Source organism: Sinohyriopsis cumingii, chromosome 8, assembly GCF_028554795.1.
Source record: "Sinohyriopsis cumingii isolate HCF-2022 chromosome 8, ASM2855479v2, whole genome shotgun sequence".
Lineage (NCBI taxonomy): Eukaryota > Metazoa > Mollusca > Bivalvia > Unionida > Unionidae > Sinohyriopsis > Sinohyriopsis cumingii.
Window position 1 is genome coordinate 80,103,263 of NC_142968.1, and position 26,087 is coordinate 80,129,349.

Sequence of the window (26,087 nt, forward strand, 5' to 3'; positions counted from 1 at the left end):
GCATGAGTCTTTGCTGATTAGAGGCTATGTACTGGGAGCAGGAACTTACAGAATTTGGCTCTCTTTTCATGATGAGCTAGCCAGTGGTTATGTTACTTACAGAATTTGGCTCTCTTTTCATGATGAGCTATTCAGCAGTTGTGGTACTTACAGAATTTGGCTGTCTTTTCATGATGAGCTAGCCAGCAGTTGTGGTACTTACAGAATTTCACTCTCTTTTCATGATGAGCTAGCCAGCTGTTGTGGTACTACACTAGATGCTTTGTACCAGCCCTGTGTCACACTGCTTACACAACTGCACTGATAATGATAATTGATAAAAATTTGAATCACATATAAAGACAACATAACAGAATCTTTTTCATTTAAAGTAGGTATTGACTTTGTTGACTATAGCATACTTATTGGAAAGCTCTGTAATTACAATTTCAGTGGAAAAAAACAATTTTCTGAATATAGTCTCGTCTTGGTGTGAAAAGAGAGCAACCACAACTAAATAAAACACTATCAAGTATCAAATAAAATATTGTGTGCCTCAGGGCTGAATCCTAGGACCTGTCTTATTTCTTGTGCAAAGAAAAAAACATGCTATTATATACAGAAAACACTGGAACTGATATATATGCTGATGATGCAGCATTTATGGTCAAGTCAGCAATTCATACCTGATGATGCAGCATTTATGGGTCAAGTCAGCAATTCATTCCCAGAACGAGCTGAAGCAATATGTTTATTGTACAGTCAAGTTATGGAAGTTTGTTCTGTTGGTATTAATAATTACTCCAGCATAAGTAATTTGACTTACTAATGCTTATTTATATTTAACAGTTTTGTTCAAGGTGTTCCTCATGTAACTACAAGGGCACAGCACTGAGTGTATGTTTCTCCTACTTGCTTTTCTTTTGCCTTGAGTTCTTTTTCCATCATTTCTTTTGTTTTTGCATTTTGCTGATATAGATACTGTTATAGAAGTTTTCAGCCTGTCATCATCATATTTTCTATTGTTATAGAAACTTTCACTCTGTCATTTGTTCTACTGTTATAGAAATGTTCAGTCTGTCCTCATTTAATTTTCTACTGCTTTAGAAATCTTCAGTGTATAATCATGTTTTCTAGAGTTACATAAATTTTCAGTCCTTCATCATATTTTCTACAAATACTCAATGTGAATTTTTGTACTAAAAAAAATTGTGCACATGCATTTATATTTTGAACAAGTTTCCACACCACTTTAAATTATGTAACTTAAAAGACAAATATTTTTGGAACAAGGAATTTACACTTGAATTTACAAATTAAGGTGAGGGAATTTTGTGGTATGTGAGCTACGTGTAATTTTGAATGAGTGAATGTTTCTTTCATTCATTCTTTTCTTTTTTATCCCTGCTGAAAGAAACCATAATTATAATATATTTACAAAAGTTTAACAATTTAGCGTTTTAAGAAACACTTTTACTCAGTGAAAACTGTTTTGTTGATTCAGACCATCAAGGTACATAACCCAAATGGCTTGCATTAAATATATGTGATTGACATGTAGTCCTGTAAGAGTTGTCTAGCATTACAACTTTTTGCATACAGAAGCTGGTATGTTCAACTGCATAAAAAGGTAAACAATAAAGGACATGTCAGTAGCAGCAAATGGTCATTGAAAATGGAGAGGCTAGGATTATGATACAGTATAAAAATGCCTGATTGCTTTATTAATTTTTGGCTAATATGTATCACTCATCAGGAAAGGAGTAATTAAGAAAAATGTATGTCGCAATATTTACATTACTAGTACATCAGGTCTAGTGTGGAACTAAAGTATGAGGGGTGTAGACACTGAACACTGCTGTAAAATGTGAGTGGGTGTGTGTGTGTTATTTTGACTTTTAACTTTGCTTTAATAATTTTTCAGTCATATTGCTACGATGTCTACAATGTGGCAGTTTATTGTGATGTCAAGCACTGGGGCATCATGCCAATGACATGTAGCATCATGTCCCACCCAGTCACATGACACCAGGCCAGCCAGTCTGGATACTAACCTCTTAATGTTGAGTGCCAAACAAGGCAGCTGCTAGTACCCTTTTTTACAAGTCTCTGATATGACTCGGCCGTGGTTCAAACCTGCTACCTCCCAAATATGAGGTGGATGCTCAAACCACTTACGCCTTCAGAGCAGTCCTGTTGTAAAATGAGCCTTGTCTTACTACAACTGTTTTGTTTTACATCTTGACATAGACATGTTTTATCTATCATTGGAATTGCATTTATGGAATAATAAACATTAGGTCATCAACATGACAGTTAACATTAACCATCAGACATATATAAATAATCTTCTTAAGCATAATTTACTTGTATAACTAGTTATTAAAAATCATTTTCAACATACCCACCCACCCCTATTTATAATTATATTTATATTTTTCTTAAAAATTATATGCAGAGAAATCTGTTTATATGAATAGATTATATACTTTAGTTACATGAAGTATTAAAATTCTACACTTTAGTTACATGCAGTATTAAAATTCTACACTTCAGTTACATGCAGTATTAAAATTCTTTACTTTAGTTACATGCAGTATTAAAATTCTTTACTTTAGTTACATGCAGTATTAAAATTCTTTACTTTAGTTACATGCAGTATTAAAATTCTACACTTTAGTTACATGCAGTATTAAAATTCTACACTTTAGTTACATGCAGTATTAAAATTCTACACTTTAGTTACATGCTGTATTAAAATTCTATACTTTAGTTACATGCAGTGTTAAAATTCTACATTTTTGTTAAATGCTGTATTAAAATATACATGTACAAAATCCACACATATGATTATTGCTCAAGCATTTGAAGCGTAAATGCAAGACGACTGATTCAGTTATGAGCAACTAACAACATATACAAGGAAACATGAGAACAGGAATCAAATATAACTGAAACATAAAGGCAACCTTCAAAACTTGAAGCAACTGAAAGTTATAAGCAGGACCTTAGATTTTTAACTGAAACACTACACATGTGGCAGATTTGAAATAAAGTAATAATAAATGTAATGTCTAAAAAGAGGAGGAAAGTCCATCTAAAGTTACTTGTAAGCAACTTAAGCCAACATTTGGGTAAGTTGTATAAGCAAATATGTGACAAGAAACTGAAATGCTATACATACAGTTGATTATGGTAGCAGCAGCAATTTCTTTTCTTATGTTTGCATATGGAGCCTTTGTACAGTAAGCTTACAGACTAGGTCTTTAATAGTGATTTTAAGTTGTTAAAATCTGTGGTTGTTCAAAACTTATTAGTGACAGTTCAGAAATGATTAGTGAGAGAGTTCCAGTTAGCTGCTGCATGTGTAACAGATTCTTGTGCAAACCTGGATCTTCTTTCTTTTGGCTTAGATGTTAAGTCTAGGCATACCTGTAAGAGTAAGATGTAAGTCTTGGCATACCTGTAAGAGTAATATATAAGTCTTGGCATACCTGTAAGAGTAAGATGTAAGTCTAGGCATACCTGTAAGAGTAAGATGTAAGTCTAGGCATACCTGTAAGAGTAAGATGTAAGTCTAGGCATACCTGTAAGAGTAAGATGTAAGTCTAGGCATACCTGTAAGAGTAAGATGTAAGTCTAGGCATACCTGTAAGAGTAAGATGTAAGTCTTGGCATACCTGTAAGAGTAAGATGTAAGTCTAGGCATACCTGTAAGAGTAAGATGTAAGTCTTGGCATACCTGTAAGAGTAAGATGTAAGTCTAGGCATACCTGTAAGAGTAAGATGTAAGTCTAGGCATACCTGTAAGAGTAAGATGTAAGTCTTGGCATACCTGTAAGAGTAAGATGTAATTACTAGATCATTTTAGTATGCTGGACATTTTGTTAATTCATCTGAGCACAGTTAATTGTTTACATGCTTTTTGACAAATTTTGGCGATTTGCTGCCTAAAGTTTATTGTAAAGTCCCATTAGTTTCACTGAGTCTTCACAAAATATATTAGTTTTGATGGAGGAGAAAAAAATCTCAAGACATTTGTCAGTTTTCTTTCCAAAATGCAATAGCTTGGAAATGGAACTTATCAGGGTTTGCTTTCATTGCACTGTATAAAAATCACTGAATCAAATTTTTTTACTGTTTCCAAAGTAGATATAGTGAACATAGGCAAATGTTCTGGCAGCATTGTTATATACTGGTAAATCAGAATCATTTATGAATACAGAGTTATTATATATAAATATTAAAAGTACTGGTCTGGGAATTGATCTCTTAGGAACCCCTTTATAGATATTTAACTGTGAGATAGGTGAGTTTCCTATTTAGACACATTGTCTTCTGTTGGGAGGTAATCTGCCATAGCGTTTACTGCAGAATCAGGAAGGGTTTTTTATACTGTTAGTTTCTGCAAGAGGAGTTTTTGGGGTAAACAGATTCTTTTTGATTAATCTGTAAGATAACTGCAGCAAACTTGTTTTGATCTAGGGCTAAGCACAAGTCATCTAGTAGTTAAATTAGTGTAGTTTGACAGTTGACACTTTCTGAAAGCAGAATATGTTGGTATAAGATAATTAGTAATCAAAGTAATTAATGATCAAAGTAATTAGTGATCTGTTTGAAGATAAGCCATTCAAAGTGTTTTGGTTTTCATATAGCTGGGAGAATGCTAACAGAATGACAATTTTGTTCGACAAGTAGGTTTGAATTTCTTACATATATTCAACAACTGGGCTTCCTAGAGTCTTGTTATAAAGGTCAGGATGGTAGTTTATGAGTTGGGTTATATGACTGGTAAGTCACTGACTTCCAAGTTGCAATGGTTTGGGTGATCCCATTTACCTTTTTAATGCTGATATTGGATATGGCTTTATCAGTAAAGTCTTCGATGACATGAGCCGAATCAAATTTATGATACAGTCTATGAATGTATTCTTCGATGACCTTTCATTCACTAGGGGTATTTTTTGCGACACTGATGAAGAAATATATTGAGAAGGTCTCATAGAAACATGAAGATACAATAATGGATATTAATTTTGTTTGAGAATGAGGTACAGTCTATAGTTAATGTACTGTCTAGTGCATTTGGAGGATTGTAGCCACTGGTCATTTATGTTTATGAAGGGTTATTTCTATACATATATACTCAATACACCCTGGATCAAAGTCTGTCCTTCTGGCTGGCATGTCTGACCATTCAAAATTAAGGACAGTGCTATACTTTTGTGGCACATTTTTTTCGGAACATACAGTAGAAAGGCATTAAAGCAGAAGACTGGACAACAAGAAAGGAAGAATCCGATTTAGTTCTGTTAATGCCAAAAAATCTGCCATTTTGTTAATTAGAAGTTCTGAAACTTCACCAGGTTTATTATGAATTTAGTTCATATTGACATGAGCAAGTAAAATAAGTTTGGGATGTTTTAGTCCAATTTCAATGACAAATTGAAAAGGGTACTACATCAGGTTCATTGTTTGATTGTATACAGGGGTAGATATCACAGTTCCTCAGTTGCTTCAGATGTATAGAAGAATAAATCTGACAACTTAGGCAGGTGCTTGTTGCATTTGAGGCAAAACCAAGTATTACCATCTGGATAATCAAAAGGGCATGCACTGGATCCATATGAAGTCATTAAGTATTGTGCTGATTTTAATTTACTGGTTTAAAGCATGCTGCTTAAGAAAATTTGTACTTGCTTATTGGAAGTCATGGGTTTAAAACAAACTGTACATACAAATTTGTGCTTTCTTATTTTGAAGTCAGCATACTGTACAGGAAAATTTGTACTTATTGGAGGTCTTTGGTTTCAAGTAGTGTCATTACAGAGTCATATTGACACCACTATCGATCATCAGATCATCACCATCATCATCACCATCATCATCATCATCATCAGATCATCATCATCATCATCATTCTGTGTGATTAGCAGTTTCCACAAGAATACATATTGCCTGTTTCTTTTCACACTGTAGAATTTATGAGTATATTGAGCATATGGTATGTACTTGTCACTGGACTTGTTAGGTATTACTATTCCTGTTAAATGTACCATACTTGTTAAATATGACTTTACCTGTTAAATATTACTATTTTCCAGTTAAGTGTACCATACTAGTTCAGTATTACTATACCTGTTACATATACCTGTTAAATATTACCATACCTGTTAAATCTCACTATACCTGTTAAATATTATTATACCTGTTGAGTATTATTATACCTGTTAAATATTTCTGTACCTGTTAAATAATACCATACCTGTTAAATCTCACTATACCAGTTAAATCTCACTATACCTCTGTTAAATCTCACTATACCTGTTGAATATTAGTATACCTGTTAAATATTTATATATCTGTTAAATATTGCTACACCTGTTAAATATTGCTTTACCTGTTAAATGTTACTTTACCTGTTACTTGTATATGTTACTATACCTGTTAGCTGCACAGACACTTTTATAAGCAGCAGGAAAGGTAAAGGCAAAATTTACCTGGTATGATACAATCATTTCTTACCTCAGTTGAGATTTTATTACCAGTGCTGCATTTATCTAAAAATTTACAACACTGGGGAGCCAATATAAAGTTCAGGAAAACAATTATGTAATTTTTTCTAACTGTTTGAAATCAGAATTGTTTATTTTGACATATTTACAGTTATCACGTGTGTATAGAGAAGGAATGTTTTTTTGGACATATTCAGGATAATCATGTATGTGTAGAAAGGAAGAATTGTTTTTTTGGACATATTCAGGATAATCATGTATGTGTAGAAAGGAAGAATTGTTTTTTTGGACATATGCAGGATAATCATGTATGTGTAGAAAGGAAGAATTGTTTTTTTGGACATATGCAGGATAATCATGTATGTGTAGAAAGGAAGAATTGCTTTTTTGGACATATGCAGGATAATCATGTGTAATGAAATAGTGGCAGTGTATTATTATTACTCATATCTGCATGCAGACAGACATATAAACAGACACCCTGCATTAAGTTAGACAACTTTTAATATTTACAGTCCCCAGTATTGGACTGGTATTGATACACCAAGAGATGGATTACAGTAAAATTCAAACAGGGTAAAGCTATGTTCAGCCATGCATGACTTTTCTTTAAGGGAAAGGAGGCATATCTTTGTGAGCTAGTTATGCTTAACATGGGGTATACAAAATAGGACAGACTTCTAACAACCTCTGTCAACTGAGGAATACAGAACGTGTATGTAATTATTAAAATACTAGTTAATGATATTTCTGTTAATATCTTACTTAAATGTCATGACATTTCAGTCATAATCTTTTACAGCAGGGAAGGTTTATATACTGGTATTGTTATGTACACAGATTTGTATGAGTCAGTTAATCAGGTATGTTTTATTGTCCCAGGGGTGTACAAGGTACATGTATGATCACATCCTGTGGAGGCTAAGATGGATTTATTATTTGACCTTGCCATTGGGAATACTATTGTACATATTGGCTGTATTGATACATTTTTACTATTGTGAGAGATTTATTTTACTGGTATAGGTTATTATTCTTATTCTTCTGACGTGGCATGGGTAAGTAGTTCTACTCATATTAACATTAAACATGTATTTGGTCAGTCAGATTGCATCAACAGGAAATTGACAGAACGAGTTGTCAAATTGTGTTGTGTTAGTTATAGATTTTGTTCCAGCTGATATTAGTAAGTAATCAATTATATGTATAAGCAGTTAACTTTTACCAGTACTAATACTTACTGAAAAGATATGGGTACTAGCTATGAAATTATTTGATATGATAGGTTTGGTGTGTGTGTAGTCAGAGAATATGGATTAAAACCAAACTTTTAGTCATCCTAGTTTCACAGCTGATTTTGTGTGTGTGTGTGTGTGTGTGTGTGTGTGTGTGTGTGTGATAAATTAACACTGCATTTAGTAAGCCTACTTTCACTACTGAGTGCATGAATTTAGATACATACAGATGGATGGACACCAATTTAGTTACACTACAAGAGCTGAACTAATTAAATCAATTTTGTATTTGCAACAAAACGAGAAAAATAGAAGAGTTACATGAACTTTTGAATTTTTATAAATATTGATTCCTCCTAAAATTTCTAAATAATTTAATTATAGCAAACTCTAATTAGTTTATGGGTTCATGTTTTGTGCTGTCAATTTATTGACCTGACTTGTTTTTAATGGTTACCCAAAAAGTTAACCCATTGCAGCCTGCTGTAGAAAAAATGGTCCTGTGTATATTAAAATATATGTAGCTCTAAATGATCCAAAGTGTAAAGATGTGAACACTCTCCCATCCAAGTAGTTTATATTATAAATTTATACAACATAGCTAATATGTGTGTAGCAAAATAACTTAATATAACTTGAGAATTAACTCATTGCAACCTGCTATTTGTGAATAGGGGTTATGCCAAATGATATCTGGGTTGTTGCACTATAGACAGGATCATGTGCATCCACTGAGTAAAATAACCACTACATTACTCTTTTGTTTCTTTCTTTTCTTTGGATTAATTTACCTTAGTATCTTATGAAGATGTATTATATTGATTTAAATTGATAAGTGCAAAATAAAACTTAAATTTAGTTTATTTTTATATAAAAAGTGTACTTATTTGTTTATTTATTTTTTCCTGATTTTGTATACATTTTGTTTTTGTTGAGCTTGCTTGGCAGAAATTCATTGCTGTGATTACTTTGGTGTCTTTGTGCACGTCTTTCTGACTGTCCATCAATCATATGACTGTTGATTACCCTCAGTGTTAGATTTTTTAAACTTTTATTTTGATACCATTTTATCTCACCCTGTTTGGATTTGGAAAATGATTCCAGTTTGTGCTTATATTTATCTTGTACCATTGTGGTTCATGTGTCATAGCATGGGGTAATGAATTTTTCTTCTGGCATCATAGTTCTTTGGGCATCCCATGGACTAATGATATTTCCATGTACCATCATAGTTCATGGGTCATCCCATGGACTAATGATATTTCCATGTACCATCATAGTTCATGGGTCATCCCATGGACTAATGATATTTCCATGTACCATCATAGTTCATGGGTCATCCCATGGACTAATGATATTTACATGTACCATCATAGTTCATGGGTCATCCCATGGATTAATGATTTTTCCTTGTACTATTGTGGTTCATGGGTCATTCCATGGACTAATGACATTTGCATGTACCATCATAGTTCATAGGTCTTCCCATGGGGTAGTGATTTTTCCTTGTACCATCATAGTTCATAGGTTATCCCATGGGGTGGTGATTTTTCCTTGTACCATCATAGTTCATAGGTTATCCCATGGGGTGGTGATTTTTCCTTGTACCATCACAGTTCATGGATCATCCCATGGAGTAGTGATTTTTCTTGCATTTTTTTTATTTTGCCTCAAAAATGCACATTAAGCTTCAGGTTGACCTTGATGTTAAAGTTTGTACTTTTGCTTATGCTGCACTTCAGTAATGTGGTCAGTTTATCAATTTCAATATCTGCAGACCCTTGTTACTTGGCTTGTGGATACACCTTGATGTGTACAACACTAATTTACCTAAAGTAATGGTAAGTCAGCATGATCTACATTTCATGCTAACTGACTTTGGTTAAGTTTTTTGTTTACCTCAATTTCTTATGCACTGTTGGTAAGGAACTTATGCTATTTAGTTTTTGGTTGCATCTTTCTGGGTTCAGTATAAAATTGCCAAAGTAAGCGATGGATGCAAGCCATTTGGTAAAAGCCAATATGTATTTTCCCACCCATGGATTCCTGTATCCACGGCTGGCGCCAGACTATCTGGCGCCCTAGGCAAGGTTAGATTCTGGTGCCCCCCCCCCCCCCCGCCCGGAAAATATCAATTTCAAAATCTCTAAACATAATGTACATTTGTCTTTTCATACCCAACAAACATATAAAGACTGAATCTACCCGATTATTTGTCCCTGTATGAAATAAACCATGATAAAAAAACGACCCTCAATAAAACTGAAATTTATTTATTTATTTTTCAAAACTGTTGTTGATTTGGAGAAATGCGCCCCCTGAAATCAGCGCCCTAGGTGGCTGCCTAGTTTGCCTATATGGTAGTGCTGGCCCTGCCAGTATCTCACTTGTTTCATATATTTTGACTGATAAAAAGGGCATTGTTGTTGATGTGAAGGCAGCTTGTTTCACTTTGTTATGATGAAATAGTTTTCTTATGCATATTCATGAAAAACAAAGACAAATTCTTGTCACAATTAGCCATGCATGGATATGTAGCATAGAGCATTTTTGACCATGGTTTGTGATGATGAAAGTGAGTCAGCTTGACCTAAATTGTAATCCTAAATTACTTTAAGTTTGGTCTTGAGCTTAGCTGGCTACAAGCACTGGATCCATTGTGTGTTGTGCACCCACACATCAGCAATGGCTTGTTACCACTCTGGAGCCCATGTTTCAGTCAAACTTAGAACATGGGTTTGTGTCATCAAAATCTCAGACAAGTTTGATGAGTGAGACCTATACATATTGAAATTGTGATTTTGCATTTGATTGTTTACCATTCTGGAGGCCATATTTCTGATCTGATTTTTATCAATATTTCCAATATCTTTAAAAGGTACCCCGCATATATGTTTCCTATTGCATTGGTTTGAAAATTAGGGTAGGTACGTAGGGATTTGTAAAATAAAATTTTGAACATTATATATATATATATATATATATATATATATATATGTATGTATGTATGTATGTATGTATGTATGTATGTATGTATGTATGTATGTATGTATGTATGTATGTATGTATGTATGTATGTATGTAGAGAGAGAGAGAATTATAAATATACACCAGACAGAATGGAAAGTGCTATCCCTAGATTACGGTAGAAGAATGCTTGATAATAGTAGGCAGAATTGATATTTTAATACAAATAGTACTATCATACAGGTTAGAGAAGTTTTAATTCGTACTCTATGGAAATTCGAAACCAGGTGCGCGGGTAAACAGCACCAGTTGCCTATCCTGCACACATGAGCCCATATTAGGTCACAACTAAGCACACATCACCAAAAATTGATGTTACTCAATCAAGGTTGTATGCACTCATGTGTAACAGACACACTTGCATGATGACCTAGTAATTAATTATCATGTATCTGCACATTCATTCCAGATTCCTATGAAGAAATCAAGGTATATAGAATTAATTATAGAGAATTATAAATATACACCAGACAGAACAGAAAGTGCTATCCTTGGATTCCTATAGAAGAATGCTTGATAATAGTGGGCAGAATTAATATTTTAATATATATATATATATATATATATATATATATATATATATATATATATATATATATATATATATATATATATGGGTTAATGTCATCAAAATCTCAGACAAGTTTGATGAGTGAGACCTATACATATTGAAATTGTGATTTTGCATTTGATTGTTTGCCATTCTGGAGGTCATATTTCTGATCTGATTTTTATCAATATTTGCAATATTTTCAAAAGGCATAAATATATATATATATATATATATATATATATATATATATATATATATATATATATATATATATATATATATATATATATATATATATATATATATATTGCTCAGTTAGATTCACAAATCATTTTTGGAAATACAAAAAATAAAAATTCACCTTTGGGGGAAAAAGTGCAAGGGTAGGAGGTAAAAAGTAGTTATGATCAGCTGACTGGAAACACATATTTTTTGCGTGCCAATCTTGGATAAGTTCTTTAATGAGCAAAATCCATGCTTAATAATGAGGTGATCTTTTGTTTGATTGACTGAGCTTGCTACACGTTTGGAAGCCCTATTTCTGATCTGAGTTTGATAAAACATGCAACATCAGTTTATATGATAAAGATCTCGGGTGAGTTCAGTAATGAGATTCATGCATATGATATGATCTTGCATCTGATTGGCTGAGCATGTTATGATCTTGCATCTGATTGGCTGCGCTTGTTATCCTTCTGAAGCCATATTTCTGATTTGATTTGGATCAAACTTGACATGTAAGCTGGTTTTGATAGTGAATGCGATCAACACATGCTAATGAGATAATCTTGAATCAAAGTGGCTGACATTGTTATCACTCTGGAAGCCAGATTTCTGATCTGATTTTGATCAGACTCAGAGTATAAGCTTATAGCATCAAGCCCTTGGATGGGTTTGATAATGAGTGAGATGCACACATATTAATGAGTTGATCTTGCATCTGATAGGCAGATCTTACTGTCACTGTAGAAGTCATATATGCGATCCGTTTTTGATAAAAACTTGGAATGTGTGTCTGTCATCAAGATCTTGGACTATTTCATCAATTAGATCAATGCATATTAATGAGGTGTTATTGCATCTGATTGACTGGGCTTTTTACCACTTTTGAAGTTATAGTTTTTAACCTTTGGGTTGATCTTGATCTTGGATAACTTAAGTTTTGAGCAAGACTCTTAGAAACTTGTGAATTAATTATGCCTACATCGTGAGGAAGAATTATCAGGATATATCATCCATGTATAAGGTTTTGGGATATAGTTTACCTGCTGTAGGAGTAGGCTGATAAATCAGCCCCACATCTATAATGATATTGACTGGCATTTTAGGGGATGATATTGCCTATTCATTAAAACCAGCATTTATCTGCAGCCAATTTTGTCAGTATACATTTGTATACTTAACAGTATTTCTCACAGCTGTTGAGCTGTCCTCGGTTGAAGGGTTCTTTTGGCAATATGTAAATAATATTTTCAGATCAAATCCAATGTTTGTCAACTTGTAAATCCAACCCTTTTTCCTGTAGCCATTTTGAATTTCATGCTAGATATGGCTATTGCCAAATACCAGTAAGTGTCTAACTTGTATGCAGATGTGTTCCGAAAATATATGCATGCAGCAAAATTGCAAATTTTAATAAACAGTATCAACATAGATTTGGGGGGTTGATTTATCTGACTAAAGCATAATGTGTTCTTACACAATTAGTGAAATGGTCGTCTGTTAAGATATGTAAGCCAGGTGAATGATATCAAACTCACTTCTTTTTTTGTTTTGTTTGGTTACTATTGGCCACAGAGTCACAGATATTGATATGTGTTTGTGTTCTGTTGTGTACAGCAGTTTTGCATGAAAAGTAGGTCATTATGTCATTAATTTCTACCAAAATAAATTCTGTTATTATTGAAGCTTCAGGTTGGGCTCAGCATGCAGGCCATAACCAGCCTAACAGTTATTATATTTAAAAGGTCTTGGGCCCTTTGTCATTATAACATAGGAATTCTTTTAATTTAGGGTGCATTATGAGTATTGCGCTAATTCCATCAGTAAGCAATTTTTATTTTTTGTTTTGAGATGTTATTCTTTACAGTAGTAAAAATAATTAACCATGTTTTCCTGCATGATAATGTTTCTGTTTCCTTCATCTCTTTATTTCATAGTTCTTTTTTATTAAGTTCTTTTTTGTTTTCTTTTCTAGGTTGTATACAAATTTTTAGTTTGCATTGAGACTTTAAGGCTGTCTTCAGGAGTTTAGTTTCAAAAAGAGCAAAAAAGGATTCTATAAATTATACTGGAATATACTTTAAGAAAATCATGAAGATCTTATAGGTCACAATTATACGTGATCAAAGTCATGGTACACAGCACCCAAGTGCATATTGTGTTTTAAACATGGCCAGTGATTCTTCCAAGATAGCACAAAATACAGTTGAGAAACCAGTCATTGTTAGTGAGAACACCGGTCTGAACAAAATGCGAGGTAGAATGGCAGCTGAGGGATACCAGTACCACTCCCTTCCAGAGGATGAGGATGCCCGTCTAGGTAAGGTCAATATTAGGTGACAATGTCAAGGTTATAATTGATGGGTCTATGTCAGCGTCAAAATATTTTATGTTTTCTTTTGCCAAAAGTTTATATTTATGTGTTTCACCGTCTTCAGACATTTCTTTTCCTTTCTTAAAATTTTGATCTTAATTCCTTTTCATTAGTGCTTGAAGATTTTATTTGGATTATGGTATCTAGGTGCACTTGCATGCAGCCTTTATGTATATAGATATGATGTATAAAGAGGGACAACTATATTTTAATTATCACATACCCATTTAGTCTGACTGATCTGGCATTCAATTCAGTACAATGTTCAAATTTGTGATTATGTATTGCACACGTAACAAATTTCAATATTGCATGCCATGCCTGGAACTACTTTTACAGCTTGAAATATTCATTAATAGTCTACTTTTAAAATATTGTGAATGATTTATTGCCATGTTTTATATTATTAAAAAATGCCAACACACATTTGTAATTGTACAAAATCCAGTCATATTGGGTGAAAATGACTGCTTTTGCTACCTGAGATAATGGGAGAGTACTGTAAGTAGTGATGAGGAGTTTATGGGCTTTTTCATAAAATCGGTTGTCAAGAAATTAGAGTTGAGGTTCACAACAGTCTTTTGGAAAAAATGTTTGACAGTAAGTTCTCAGATGAACTTCGTGTGCAAAGTGACACAAAACATGAGAGAGAGAGAGAGAGAGAGAGAGAGAGAACTATTATATTATTGTATTCAGTTTAAAAAATACAGACCAAAATAATAGATAATTTAGAGACAGAATTAATAGCTACAGTTCTTGAACTTCAAATGAGTTTTCTAATTGCTGCAAAGTACTGAATTCTGGGCACAACCTTAAACAAAAATGTCTAAGAAAATGAAGAAGAAAATAAATTCAAACACATTGATCTCTTTGCCCGCTACAGGTACATTCTGCAATGTAAATCACTTAAAATATCCAGTTTAAAAAAGAAAATAATAATAATAATAGTAATAATAGTAATGAATTAATTTATAGAGGGTAACAAAGTTGAATAATTAATATAATTTAAGGCCCTCATGCAAAGGAACTTGTTTAAATGTGCAAATGCATACATATACACATACATGCATACATATACACACATATGCATAATTATACACCCATATGCACACATATACACACATGCACACACATATACACATACATGCATACATATACAGACATATGCATATTTATACACACATATGCATATTTAAACACATATGCATACATATACACATATACACACATGCATACATATATATACACAGTATATATACACATTAGCAATTACATGTATAGAAACAGTGTATTTACTTTCTTTCCTTTCACTGGATAGATTCTTGCCCATACATATTGAACCCACATAGTCAATATACATACAGTATGCAGTTAGGCACATAGTCAATATACATACAGTATGCAGATACCCACATAGTCAATGTACATACAGTATGCAGTTTGTGATGAAATAGATGAGTGGCATATTTAATGATGCCCAGAGACATTTATGAATACAAATACAGTTATTTTCATTCTCATTTTAAATATGGTCTGCAAAATATTTTTTTAAGTTCATGTTTAAGTTGAGGAACTTTCTATTTGCTTATTAATGTTACTGATGAATTGAATTTGTTTTGTAAATCTGATGATAAAACTGACAAACGTTTGTAACATAGAGGTATCACAGAGAGCAGCAGCCATTTTGCTTGTTGCAGATTTAGAGGAATTACATCTTGTTACAATGTTGACTTTTTCATTACTGGGGAAAATTCAAGGAAGTGTATGTTTGCTTACATTTTCAACTCTTGTGAAATTTCAAGTGGGAAATAAAGAGAAGAACATGACAATATTATTTAGATTTTCCTTGGTAGAAAATATCCAAGGGAATAGTAAAAGTCTAGTCTGTGTATGAAAAAATGACAGAACCTTCATTTTGCTAAAAATATATGCTTAAATTATAACCTTTATGTTGAATGCATCAGTGGTTTCTCATGTATTTAGTGAAAAATTAAAAATAGAGAGTTTGAAAGTACTGTAAATGAATTGGCTTTCTGTATAATAATTGAATGCATTTAATTACTGTTTGTGAAATTTGACCAGAAATTCACTTGGAAGTAAAGTGGGTGTATTTAGTAAATAAGGTGTAAGAAAGAGGGTCACTTTTTGGTCCAAAACCTATGTTCCGTTTGAGTAGTAAAGAAAAAATCCACTTGCCTGTGACTGCAGATTAAATCCATTCATATATTCCCATTAGCATTTTAAAAATTCAATGACAAAGAGCAAATAACCATATTGACAATGCAGACAGACCAATGTTGCAACTGCACATTATATATCTAGGCCTAGCCCAAGTTACATACATAGAGATTTTTCAGAGGGTTTTACAATATTTTTCATTAAACTGACAAATACCTAAGTCATTTTTCTAAAAAGATACATTAATAAAATTGAAAAGAATGTGTAAATAAAGGAAGATAAGTAATAAATGCAAAACCACAAATATTTTGTTGCAAATTGGGAGAAAGAACTCATATAATAACAATAATGATTAGTATATATAATGTAATATGCTCTAGACATCCTGGTTAAGCCAGCTCAGTTAGATGCACACATCAATTTTGGGAATTTTTTCTTAGCTTTGTTCATTTTAATTTTTTTTATCTAAACATTATGATAATTAGTATATATAATGTACTAAACACTTCAAGTACTGGGCTATACCAACTTGGTAGGATGCACAAATCAATTTCATGATTTTTTAAAATATATTTATATTATACCTGGGAGGGGAGGAAGTGCTAAGGTCAGCAATGCAAAACGGGTCATTCAGCCGACTGGAAACATGCATATTTTTTGTTTGGTCTTATCTACAGTACACTCTAACTGTAAGGACTTTCATTAAAACATGATTCTTGTTATATAGGCAAGTATGGTCATGGATTCCATTTCATTATGTGGTTGTGAAATGTAACGTACATTATTATATGGTGGTCCCACTATAAGGCATTATACTATGTGGCTACCATGAATGGCATTATAATGAGTGAGTGTTGTTTACAGGTAGATATGTTTTAACTTATCTATAAATTAGACAGTTTATTTGATCTTAATTTTCAGTATTATACACTAGGCTGAAATACAGAGGTGATCAGTATAGCAAGGTTGTATTTATGAAAGGCAATAAAGTTTAATATTTTTCAGTATTACAATGATTGTTTTTATTAGCTGATATTGTAATTTTTCAGGTCCTATAAACAAATTGTCGTCTAATAGTACCACATCCCGGGAGAAGAATTACATGTGTTTTCTGGTTATTGCGGTGTTACTTATAGCATGTCTGGCTGCTGCATTGGTCTGGCAGTACATTACGATGTCAAAACAACTGCAAGAGTTAGATAATGGGGTAGGTCTTGAATAATTCAATAAGATTTCAGATATATTCATCATATACTTACCGTATATACTCGTGTATAAGCCCATTTGTGTATAAGCTGACCCCCAAACTGAACAGGTATAAAGACTAAAAAGTGCATGACCCGTGTATAAGCCGACCTACAACCCCAAGACATCTCAAGATGCACAAGGTAAGTTCTAAATGCATTTATTTAGGCAAAGTTATATTTTAAAAAAATTACATGTATATTTATCTTGAGGTTAGCATGCATGATTATTAAAGAGAAATGGTATAAACTTGTTTGAAAAGTAATTTTTTTAATTTTCTGTTTTCTTATTGTTTCTGCCTAATTTAGATTTGTGTATAATCTGATTGAACGATGACAAGGATTTAGCAGTTGTGAGTTGCTGTAACAATACCTCTCCCTTTTGACTCAATTATTGTTTGTTTATGAATTATTGCATTGGACATTTTATATCAGTGCACTGGTAATTACATTTTTACTTGGTTTGAAATTGTAAATACCAAACTCATTAAAATGTAATCCCAGTATGACAACAAACAAACAATACAGTTCGATGCTAATACCATAAAAGATTTTTGGGGTCACTCCATGCCTACCTCCCTATTTCTTAATATCTTCCAATTCTGCAGAGAACTCCTGATTATTACATTATGTCTTTGATTTTCATTTCTTCTAAACAAGAAAAGTCATACATGTTCTGTTGTATCACCTGTGAGTTATTGTTGTGATGAAATAATTATTTACTATAAAGAATTCGCTTCTTCACTAAATAGAATGTTAAGTTTAAACATTATTCACATAAAGTAATGATCTTTTTACCTCTGCAATAATACAAAAATAAAAAATAAACCAAAACAAACAAGTAAACCACAACAATAAAATGATGCACAATTAATTTTAATCCCAAGAATGATCACTATGAATGCTGTAACTCCATCTGCTTTAGCGCCATTCCCATGAAAGAAACTTACACGAGTGAACACCTGGCATTTTTATACCGTATATACCAATGATAATTACCATCATTAAATTTAAAAAAGGAATGAAAATACATACCACGCAGCAAATGTGTCCTCAAAAAACTAATTCAGAATACATGTTTTATAATAAACAATACTAAATGCTTTACGAGTTGACAATAAGGGAATATGGTTAGATATACAAAGAGGGGAAAATAGTTGCCACATGTATGGTACCATGAGGCCCGCTATTTTGGTACCTTTAGTTCAACAAAATTGGTAATCCTTTATTTGTGAATCAATTGCTGGTGCTTGTGTAACACACAATAGTGTAGAATGTGGTTTCTTTTGAATTATGGCTGAGGGCCAGTCATTTTCACCTAATAGTTGTATGGATAAGGATTAACTTTTAATTAGTCGAGCTGGCTTTCTTGCTTGTTTATTTAAGACTAATCTTTAGCTATTGTGCAGTCTGACCACAGCTGACCAGAATATGAAAATAGGGCACATCCTGGGGGAAAATAGGACACGTCACAGGGAGAAAGTTGAGTCTTTTTGCGAATTTCATGCATGTTGGACCAGGAAGATCGATCAATATTTTGTGAAAACAAGGCTTTAAAAGTGCCACAAAGAACCTCCTGATTTTAGGTCCCAATCTCTATTTTTTTTATTCAGTCTCCCTACTTGGCTTTTGAAAAGTTCATAGGTATGCCTTTGACCCCGTTTTACAAAACTATGGTAATCATGCTAATATTAAGGAATAAAAGGCAATTGCACATCACTGTACTGCTATAGTTGCTGGTCGAAATTCCCTCTTAACACAAGCCAGTTTCAGGCTTTTAATGATTAACTGGCCTGTACTTCTGTTGCAAAACAAGAGAAATTCGCCGACTATCAACATAGGAGATGCCAAAACATCAAGCTTTCCATTGTGTGGAAAGTTATGATGTTTGTTCAGCTAAAACACAAAACTAAAATTGATTGGTATTGATCTTAGTTGAACTATATGAGAATTTTAGTGTCTATTATTACCACTCTTCATGAACATGTAAATTATGATGGTTATGTGCCTTGTACAATTAAACATGCGTATCTTTTCAAAACATTACCACAATTTGTAGGATCACTTATATCATTGACAATGAGTAACTAGTGAGTGCGTGATTCAACATAAATTAAACAGCTATTAAGGACTAGCTGAAATGTTATCTGGAAGAATGCAATTTGGTTGAAACAATGAATAAAGCAAAATCTGCATTTATGTTTTGGAATAAGTAAGGATTTAAGTGACACTATGCATACTTTGCACTTTGTAAATACTATATGTTATAGTTCAGCATGGTCTCCCTGGTAAACTCATCCGGCCCGTGAATTATGAAGTCTGTATTTACCTTTATTTAACTTCATGTTGGAGAAATTAGAAAATATGCACATGCAAAATAATAACAAAATCAATCATAGTACTGTGTAACAGTTTAATAATTGATGGGTCACTGAAAGTTACTCTTTTTTTACATGCCTATATCTTAGGACACAGAAAAAATTATTGTTTTGCTTCCCAAGATTTACAGCCATTACAGTAGTCAATAAAAAGACCTAAAAACTGTCAAGTTTAGACATTGGCCTGCAGATAAGCTGACCCCTCTTCATACAGGTCTTTATTTTTTCCTAAATTATTCGGCTTATACACGAGTATATACGGTATCAGGTTTGAGTGTAATCATGTTTCCTTATTCTTTCATTGATATTGGTAATGACAGTCTCCACTCCTTGGATTATTATCAGTTGATATAACACAGGAGATCCTACATGAGTCCTGATTTAATTTGTAATTTATGATTTGTTGAATAACTTTCTAACATTTAATTATTCAATGTGTTTAATAAGAGGCACATGTTTTAATGAGTACAAAGTGAAGGTACGTTTATCTTATTACTGTATTTATCCAATGATAGGTCCATTTATCTTGTTACCATATTTATCCAATGATAGGTCCATTTATCTTGTTACTGTATTTATCCAATGATAGGTCCATTTATCTTGTTACTGTATTTATTCAATGATAGGTCCTTTTATCTTGTTACTGTATTTATCCATTAATAGGTCCATTTATCTTGTTACCATATTTATCCAATGATAGGTCCATTTATCTTGTTACTGTATTTATCCAATGATATGTCCTTTTATCTTGTTACTGTATTTATCCAATTATAGGTCCATTTATCTTGTTATCGTATGTATCCAATTATAGGTCCATTTATCTTGTTATCATATGTATCCAATTATAGGTCCATTTATTTTGTTATCGTATGTATCCAATGATAGGTCCATTTATCTTGTTATCATATGTATCCAATGATAGGTCCATTTATTTTGTTATCGTATGTATCCAATGATAGGTCCATTTATTTTGTTATCGTATGTATCCAATGATAGGTCCATTTATCTTGTTATCGTATGTATCCAATGATAGGTCCATTTATCTTGTTATCATATGTATCCAATGATAGGTCCATTTATCTTGTTATCGTATGTATCCAATGTTAGGTCCATTTATCTTGTTATTGTATGTATCCAATGATAGGTCCATTTATCTTGTTATCGTATGTATCCAATGATAGGTCCATTTATCTTGTTATCGTATGTATCCAATGACAGGTCCATGCTGAATGATTACCCCACACTGCACCTTTACAAACATTGTGTAAATATTATACTGAAGATGAATTTGTGTATTTATAAGTCTATTCTATACTTTGGAAAAAAATTAATAGGCTGACCCCTGGAGCTAGAAAAAAGTGTTAGTTGTGTGCTATCATATATCCCCACACCCTCTATTTCTCCTTCTATTTCCAGGTATACCCTCACCAATTCTGGAGTATGACTCTTAGATCCTAACCCCAAATATGTCTGTCACTCTCTCTCTCTCTCTCTCTCTCTCTCTCTCTCTCTCTCTCACACACACACACACACACACACACACACTTGGTTCATGTGTTACCAACAATAGCCAGATTAAACTTTCCACATTTATTACATCTCTCTCACATAAACCAACAGGTTTTTGATCTCAGAGAGTTGAGCAACTGGTTAATCCAGGTATTGTTGAAAATTTGTTGAGAAAGACGGCCATCATCGATAGAGAACTCACCAGACTAAATATCAGCATAGCTGCCCTACAGGAAACCAGGCTCGCCTCTAGTGGCTACCTCAGGGAGGAAAACTACACCTTCTTCTGGAAGGGTCGAGAACCTGAGGAGCCCTGTCAGCATGGAGTGGGCTTTGCCATCAAAAACAATCTCCTGGCGTCAGTTGAACCTCCCACAGGGGGCACTGAGCGTCTCTTGTCCATCCGCCTCACCACTGCTTCAGGTCCTGTCAACATCATCAGTGTCTACGCCCCAACCCTCACGTCATCAGAAGACGTGAAGGATCAGTTCTATGGGCAGCTGGACGAACAGATCAAAGGATGCCCCAAAAATGAACTACTATTCCTCCTCGGCGACTTTAATGCCAGAGTAGGTGCGGACCACGAGTCATGGCCTACCTGCCTTGGATATCATGGCACTGGAAAGACCATCGAAAACGGCCAGAGACTGCTGGAGCTATGCACCTACCATGGCCTGTGCATCACAAACACCTTCTTCAAGTGTAAACCACAACACAAAGTGTCATGGAAACACCCCAGATCTCATCACTGGCACCAACTCGACTTGGTCATCACCAGGCATTCTGCCCTTAACAGCGTCCTCTCCACCAGAACCTACCACAGTGCAGACTGTGACTCCGACCATGCCCTTGTGAGCAGCAGAGTGCGACTACAGCCACACACGCTACACCGCTCAAAACCAAAAGGACGTCCTCGCATAAACACTGCGCAGATGTCAGTCCCTGCCAAGGTGGAGGAGTATGTGTCTGCCCTGAACAAGGCTCTCCAGGACCTGCCTGAGTACGACGCTACAGCCAAGTGGAACGCCATGAAGGGTGCCATCTACAGTACAGCTATGTCAACGTTTGGCAAGAAGGAACGACCCAGCCAGGACTGGTTCAATGCACACCTATCAAGGATGGAACCACAAATCGAGGAGAAACGAAAAGCCTTCATAGCTTACAAAAAATGCCCAAATGAACGGACGCTTGCTGCTCTCAGAAGTGCCCGAAGTAACACCCAACGCATTGCTAGACAGTGTGCGAACGAGTACTGGCAACAACTGTGTGAAGGGATCCAGTGCAGTGCTGAGTCCGGACACATCCAAGGTATGTACAGTGGCATCAAGAAGGTTCAAGGCCCTACAGTGAAAGGGGTCGCTCCCCTGAAATCCCTGATGGGAGAGAAGATCACAGACCGTGGGCAACAGATGGCCAGATGGGTGGAGCACTACTCAGAACTATACTCCCAAGAAACGTCAGTCACTGATGCAGCCCTCAGCAGCATAAAGAATCTGCCCACCATGGAAGAGCTCGACAAAGTGCCAACTTTAGAGGAGCTCAGCAAAGCAATCAACTGCCTTCCAAACGACAAAGCACCAGGTAGTGACAGCATCCCACCCAAAGCTATCAAATGTGGAAAACCAGCATTGATTAAACCACTGCATGAGCTACTTTGCCACTGCTGGGAGGAAGGAGTAGTCCCCCAAGACATGCGTGATGCCACAATTGTGACCCTTTACAAAAACAAGGGCGACCGCAGTGACTGTAATAATTACAGAGGGATCTCACTCTTGAGTATTGTTGGTAAAGTGTACGCCCGCATCATACTCAACAGGCTGAAGTTGCTGGCAGACCGTGTGTACCCAGAATCACAGTGCGGCTTCAGAGCAGGCAGGTCGACGACAGACATGATCTTCTCCCTACGACAACTCCAAGAGAAGAGCAGAGAGCAAGGTCAACCACTCTACATGATGTTCTTTGGCCTCACCAAGGCCTTTGACTTGGTCAACAGGAAGGGCCTTTTTGAACTTCTGAGTAAGATCGGTTGCCCCCCAAAACTCCTCAGCATGATAATCTCTTTCCATGCAGATATGAAAGGAACAGTCCTGTATGACGGATCCTCCTCAACCACCTTCCCAATTAACAGTGGTGTGAAGCAGGGCTGCGTGCTGGCACCAACACTTTTTGGGATCTTCTTCTCCCTACTCCTGTCCTACACCTTCGACACGTCCATGGATGGCATATATCTACACACCAGGTCCGACGGGAGGCTGTTCAACCTGGCACGATTGCGCTCAAAGACCAAAGGGAGAGCTGTGCTCATCAGGGAGATGCTTTTTGCAGATGACGCAGCTCTTGTGGCCCACACTGAGGAAGCCCTCCAGAGACTGGGAGACCGTTTTGCTGTTGCCTGCACGCAGTTTGGTCTCACCATCAGCTTGGAAAAAACAAATGTCAGCATGCAAGATACCACCATTGCCCCTTCAATCAAAATCAACGGTGTCACCCTGGAAGCAGTCAACAACTTTACCTACCTAGGGTCAACCATCAGCAACACTCTCTCGATTGATATGGAGCTGGACAGAAGGCTTGGAAAGGCAAATACCATCATGGCTCAATTAACAAAGAGGGTGTGGGAAAACAACGCGCTGACAGAGCACACCAAGGTCCGAGTCTACCAGGCCTGCGTTCTCAGCACCCTTCTATATGGAAGTGAGACCTGGAGTACCTATATGAGGCAAGAACGCCGGCTCAACTCCTTCCATATACGGTGCCTAAAACGCATCCTGAAAATCAGCTGGCAAGACCATGTTCCACACAGCGAGATCCTGCAGCGTGCAAGTACCCCCAGCATGTACTCCCTGCTAATTAAATGCCGCCTTCGATGGCTGGGTCACGTCCGATGCATGGAGGATGGAAGGCTGCCAAAGGACATCTTATATGGACAGCTGGCCACTGGCATGAGAAGAGTCGGATGCCCCTCACTCCGTTTCCAAAATGTGTGCAAGAGGGACATGAAGGCATGCAACATTTCACCTGATGGCTGGGAAGAGCTGGCCGAGGACCGAGGCATCTGGAGACTGATGGTAAACAATGGCATATCAGTCGCTGATGCGAGGAGAGGCCAGTTGGCGGCAGAGAAACGTAAGAGAAAGAAGAACGCAGCAGCAACCACAGTAACGCAGACTTCCCAGTATGTCTGCACCAACTGCAGTAGGGACTGTCACTCACGTATAGGCCTGCACAGCCACAGCAGACGATGCCAACAGAGACAGACAACACCCCAAGGGCGCTATTCGCATGGTCTTTCGAGACCGAGTCGCCAATGATGATGATGATGATGTTGAAAATTTAAACAGCTGTTTCTAGGCCTAATTATACAAGTTGGTTGAACAAAGAGTCAGCCCTCTCTCTCCCAGCCATTTATAAGCTGTTGATTGGTAGTGAATTTAGTGGTCTGTAAAGGTACATAAAACAAACATAAGTGATTTCTTTTGAGGAGTTACTGATGATTTAATTCATAGGATGGGTTAAAGCATGAAGTATTTAAAACAGTAAACAGTCTTACTTTGAGTAATATACAGTAATCTTGTGTGGAAAATAACTTTGGGAGAGAATAACATAAGCATGTGTTTTATGATTTTGTTGGATAGTGCACTTAACTAAATCAGTTGAAATAATAATAATAATAATAATAATAATAATAATGTGGTATCATTTATTTTTGTGGGTTTTAATTTTGATGGTTTTGCTTATTTTTAGAAAAGACATTTTGGTGGGTTTTAGATTAGTGGATTTCCATGTTAAATTTTGCATATTTGTCGGTATTTAATTTTGTATATTAACTTCTTTTGAGACCCAGAATAAAGAACACATCAGGTTCTTTTTGAATGATGACTGCAAATGGTGCCTGCTTGAATGGCTAAAACAATAGTACCACATATATAAGCACAAATCAAAGATCTGTTTCTTTACTAAACTGTTCAGCATCAAAAGGAGATTACGCCGCCAACGTTGGTCATGGCGACCATCAGGGTAAAGATGTCACTAGTGTCAGCCAGTGTATATGTTTTATTAGTGGACCATAAAACATATCAATCAAACAGATTCAGGATGAATGGATTAGTGTGGCTCATGCAGAATTGTTAGAAAGATCAGACTTAATTATTCATGTTTTTGGGAAAGCTGGACTTGTTTATTTCTGCAGTTTCTTGATTATTTACTGGATAAGCATTTGTGTCTGAAGCATGAAGTCTTTAAAAAAGTAAACAGTCTTACTTTGAGCCCATGTACGACCACATTGGGACAGTTTATTTAGCTTTATTATTATGAAGTCATTTAAAATCAAAGGTTGTCAGAGATAAGCAACCACTATTTCACAAATTACTTAATTCATTGGGAATAGCTTGGATGATGCAGTGCTGAGTCCATTGAACACTGTTGTGGGAGAGCCTATTTGGCTAATTTGCACAGGTAAGCTATGCTAAAGTGGAACAACCCAGTTTATTGAGTTGGGTACAGTTATAGAGGTGTGTGTTTAAGAACAAAAACTTATATACATCATTGCCTTGAAGGAGAATGTTTAAATCATGTTTATTAAAGATTACAGACTTGCTTGTGATTAGCAGCCATGTTTCTTTGAAGTTGGATTTTACTCCATATTTTAAATGCAAAACATGTTAATATTGGTAGTCAGATGTACAAGTGTGGTTCATTTTTTAAAGCAAAAATGTTGAAATGTGGTTGTGATTTAGAAGAAAGATGAACCATCTGCAAAACAAGCGAAGCCCAGCAAAACTAAATTTAAAAACTTCTGATTGATGGAGTTTGACTTTGTGAAGCACAGCAGCAAGGGGGAGCATTTTTATTTTTTGCACACACTGCAAACACC

General features: G+C 35.1%; 1 protein-coding gene across 5 annotated transcripts in view; it reads left to right on the top strand.

The window, feature by feature from the left end:
• LOC149793957 (endothelin-converting enzyme homolog) overlaps window positions 1–26,087 on the top strand; it is a 125,572-nt gene that overhangs the window by 15,714 nt on the left and 83,771 nt on the right. For 2 of the 5 annotated variants that reach the window (XR_016422910.1, XM_089967881.1), the window contains exon 3: window positions 17,133–17,290. Coding sequence is in view for 4 of the 5 variants with exons in the window: in XM_089967881.1 (XP_089824007.1) it covers window positions 17,133–17,290 (158 nt within the window). In the remaining variant the exon portion in view is untranslated. Of the gene's footprint in view, window positions 1–7,088; window positions 7,210–7,405; window positions 7,553–7,661; window positions 7,681–13,506; window positions 13,852–17,132; window positions 17,291–26,087 lie in introns of those variants that run through there. The other 3 variants (XM_089967883.1, XM_089967882.1, XM_089967884.1) reach the window with 3 other exon arrangements.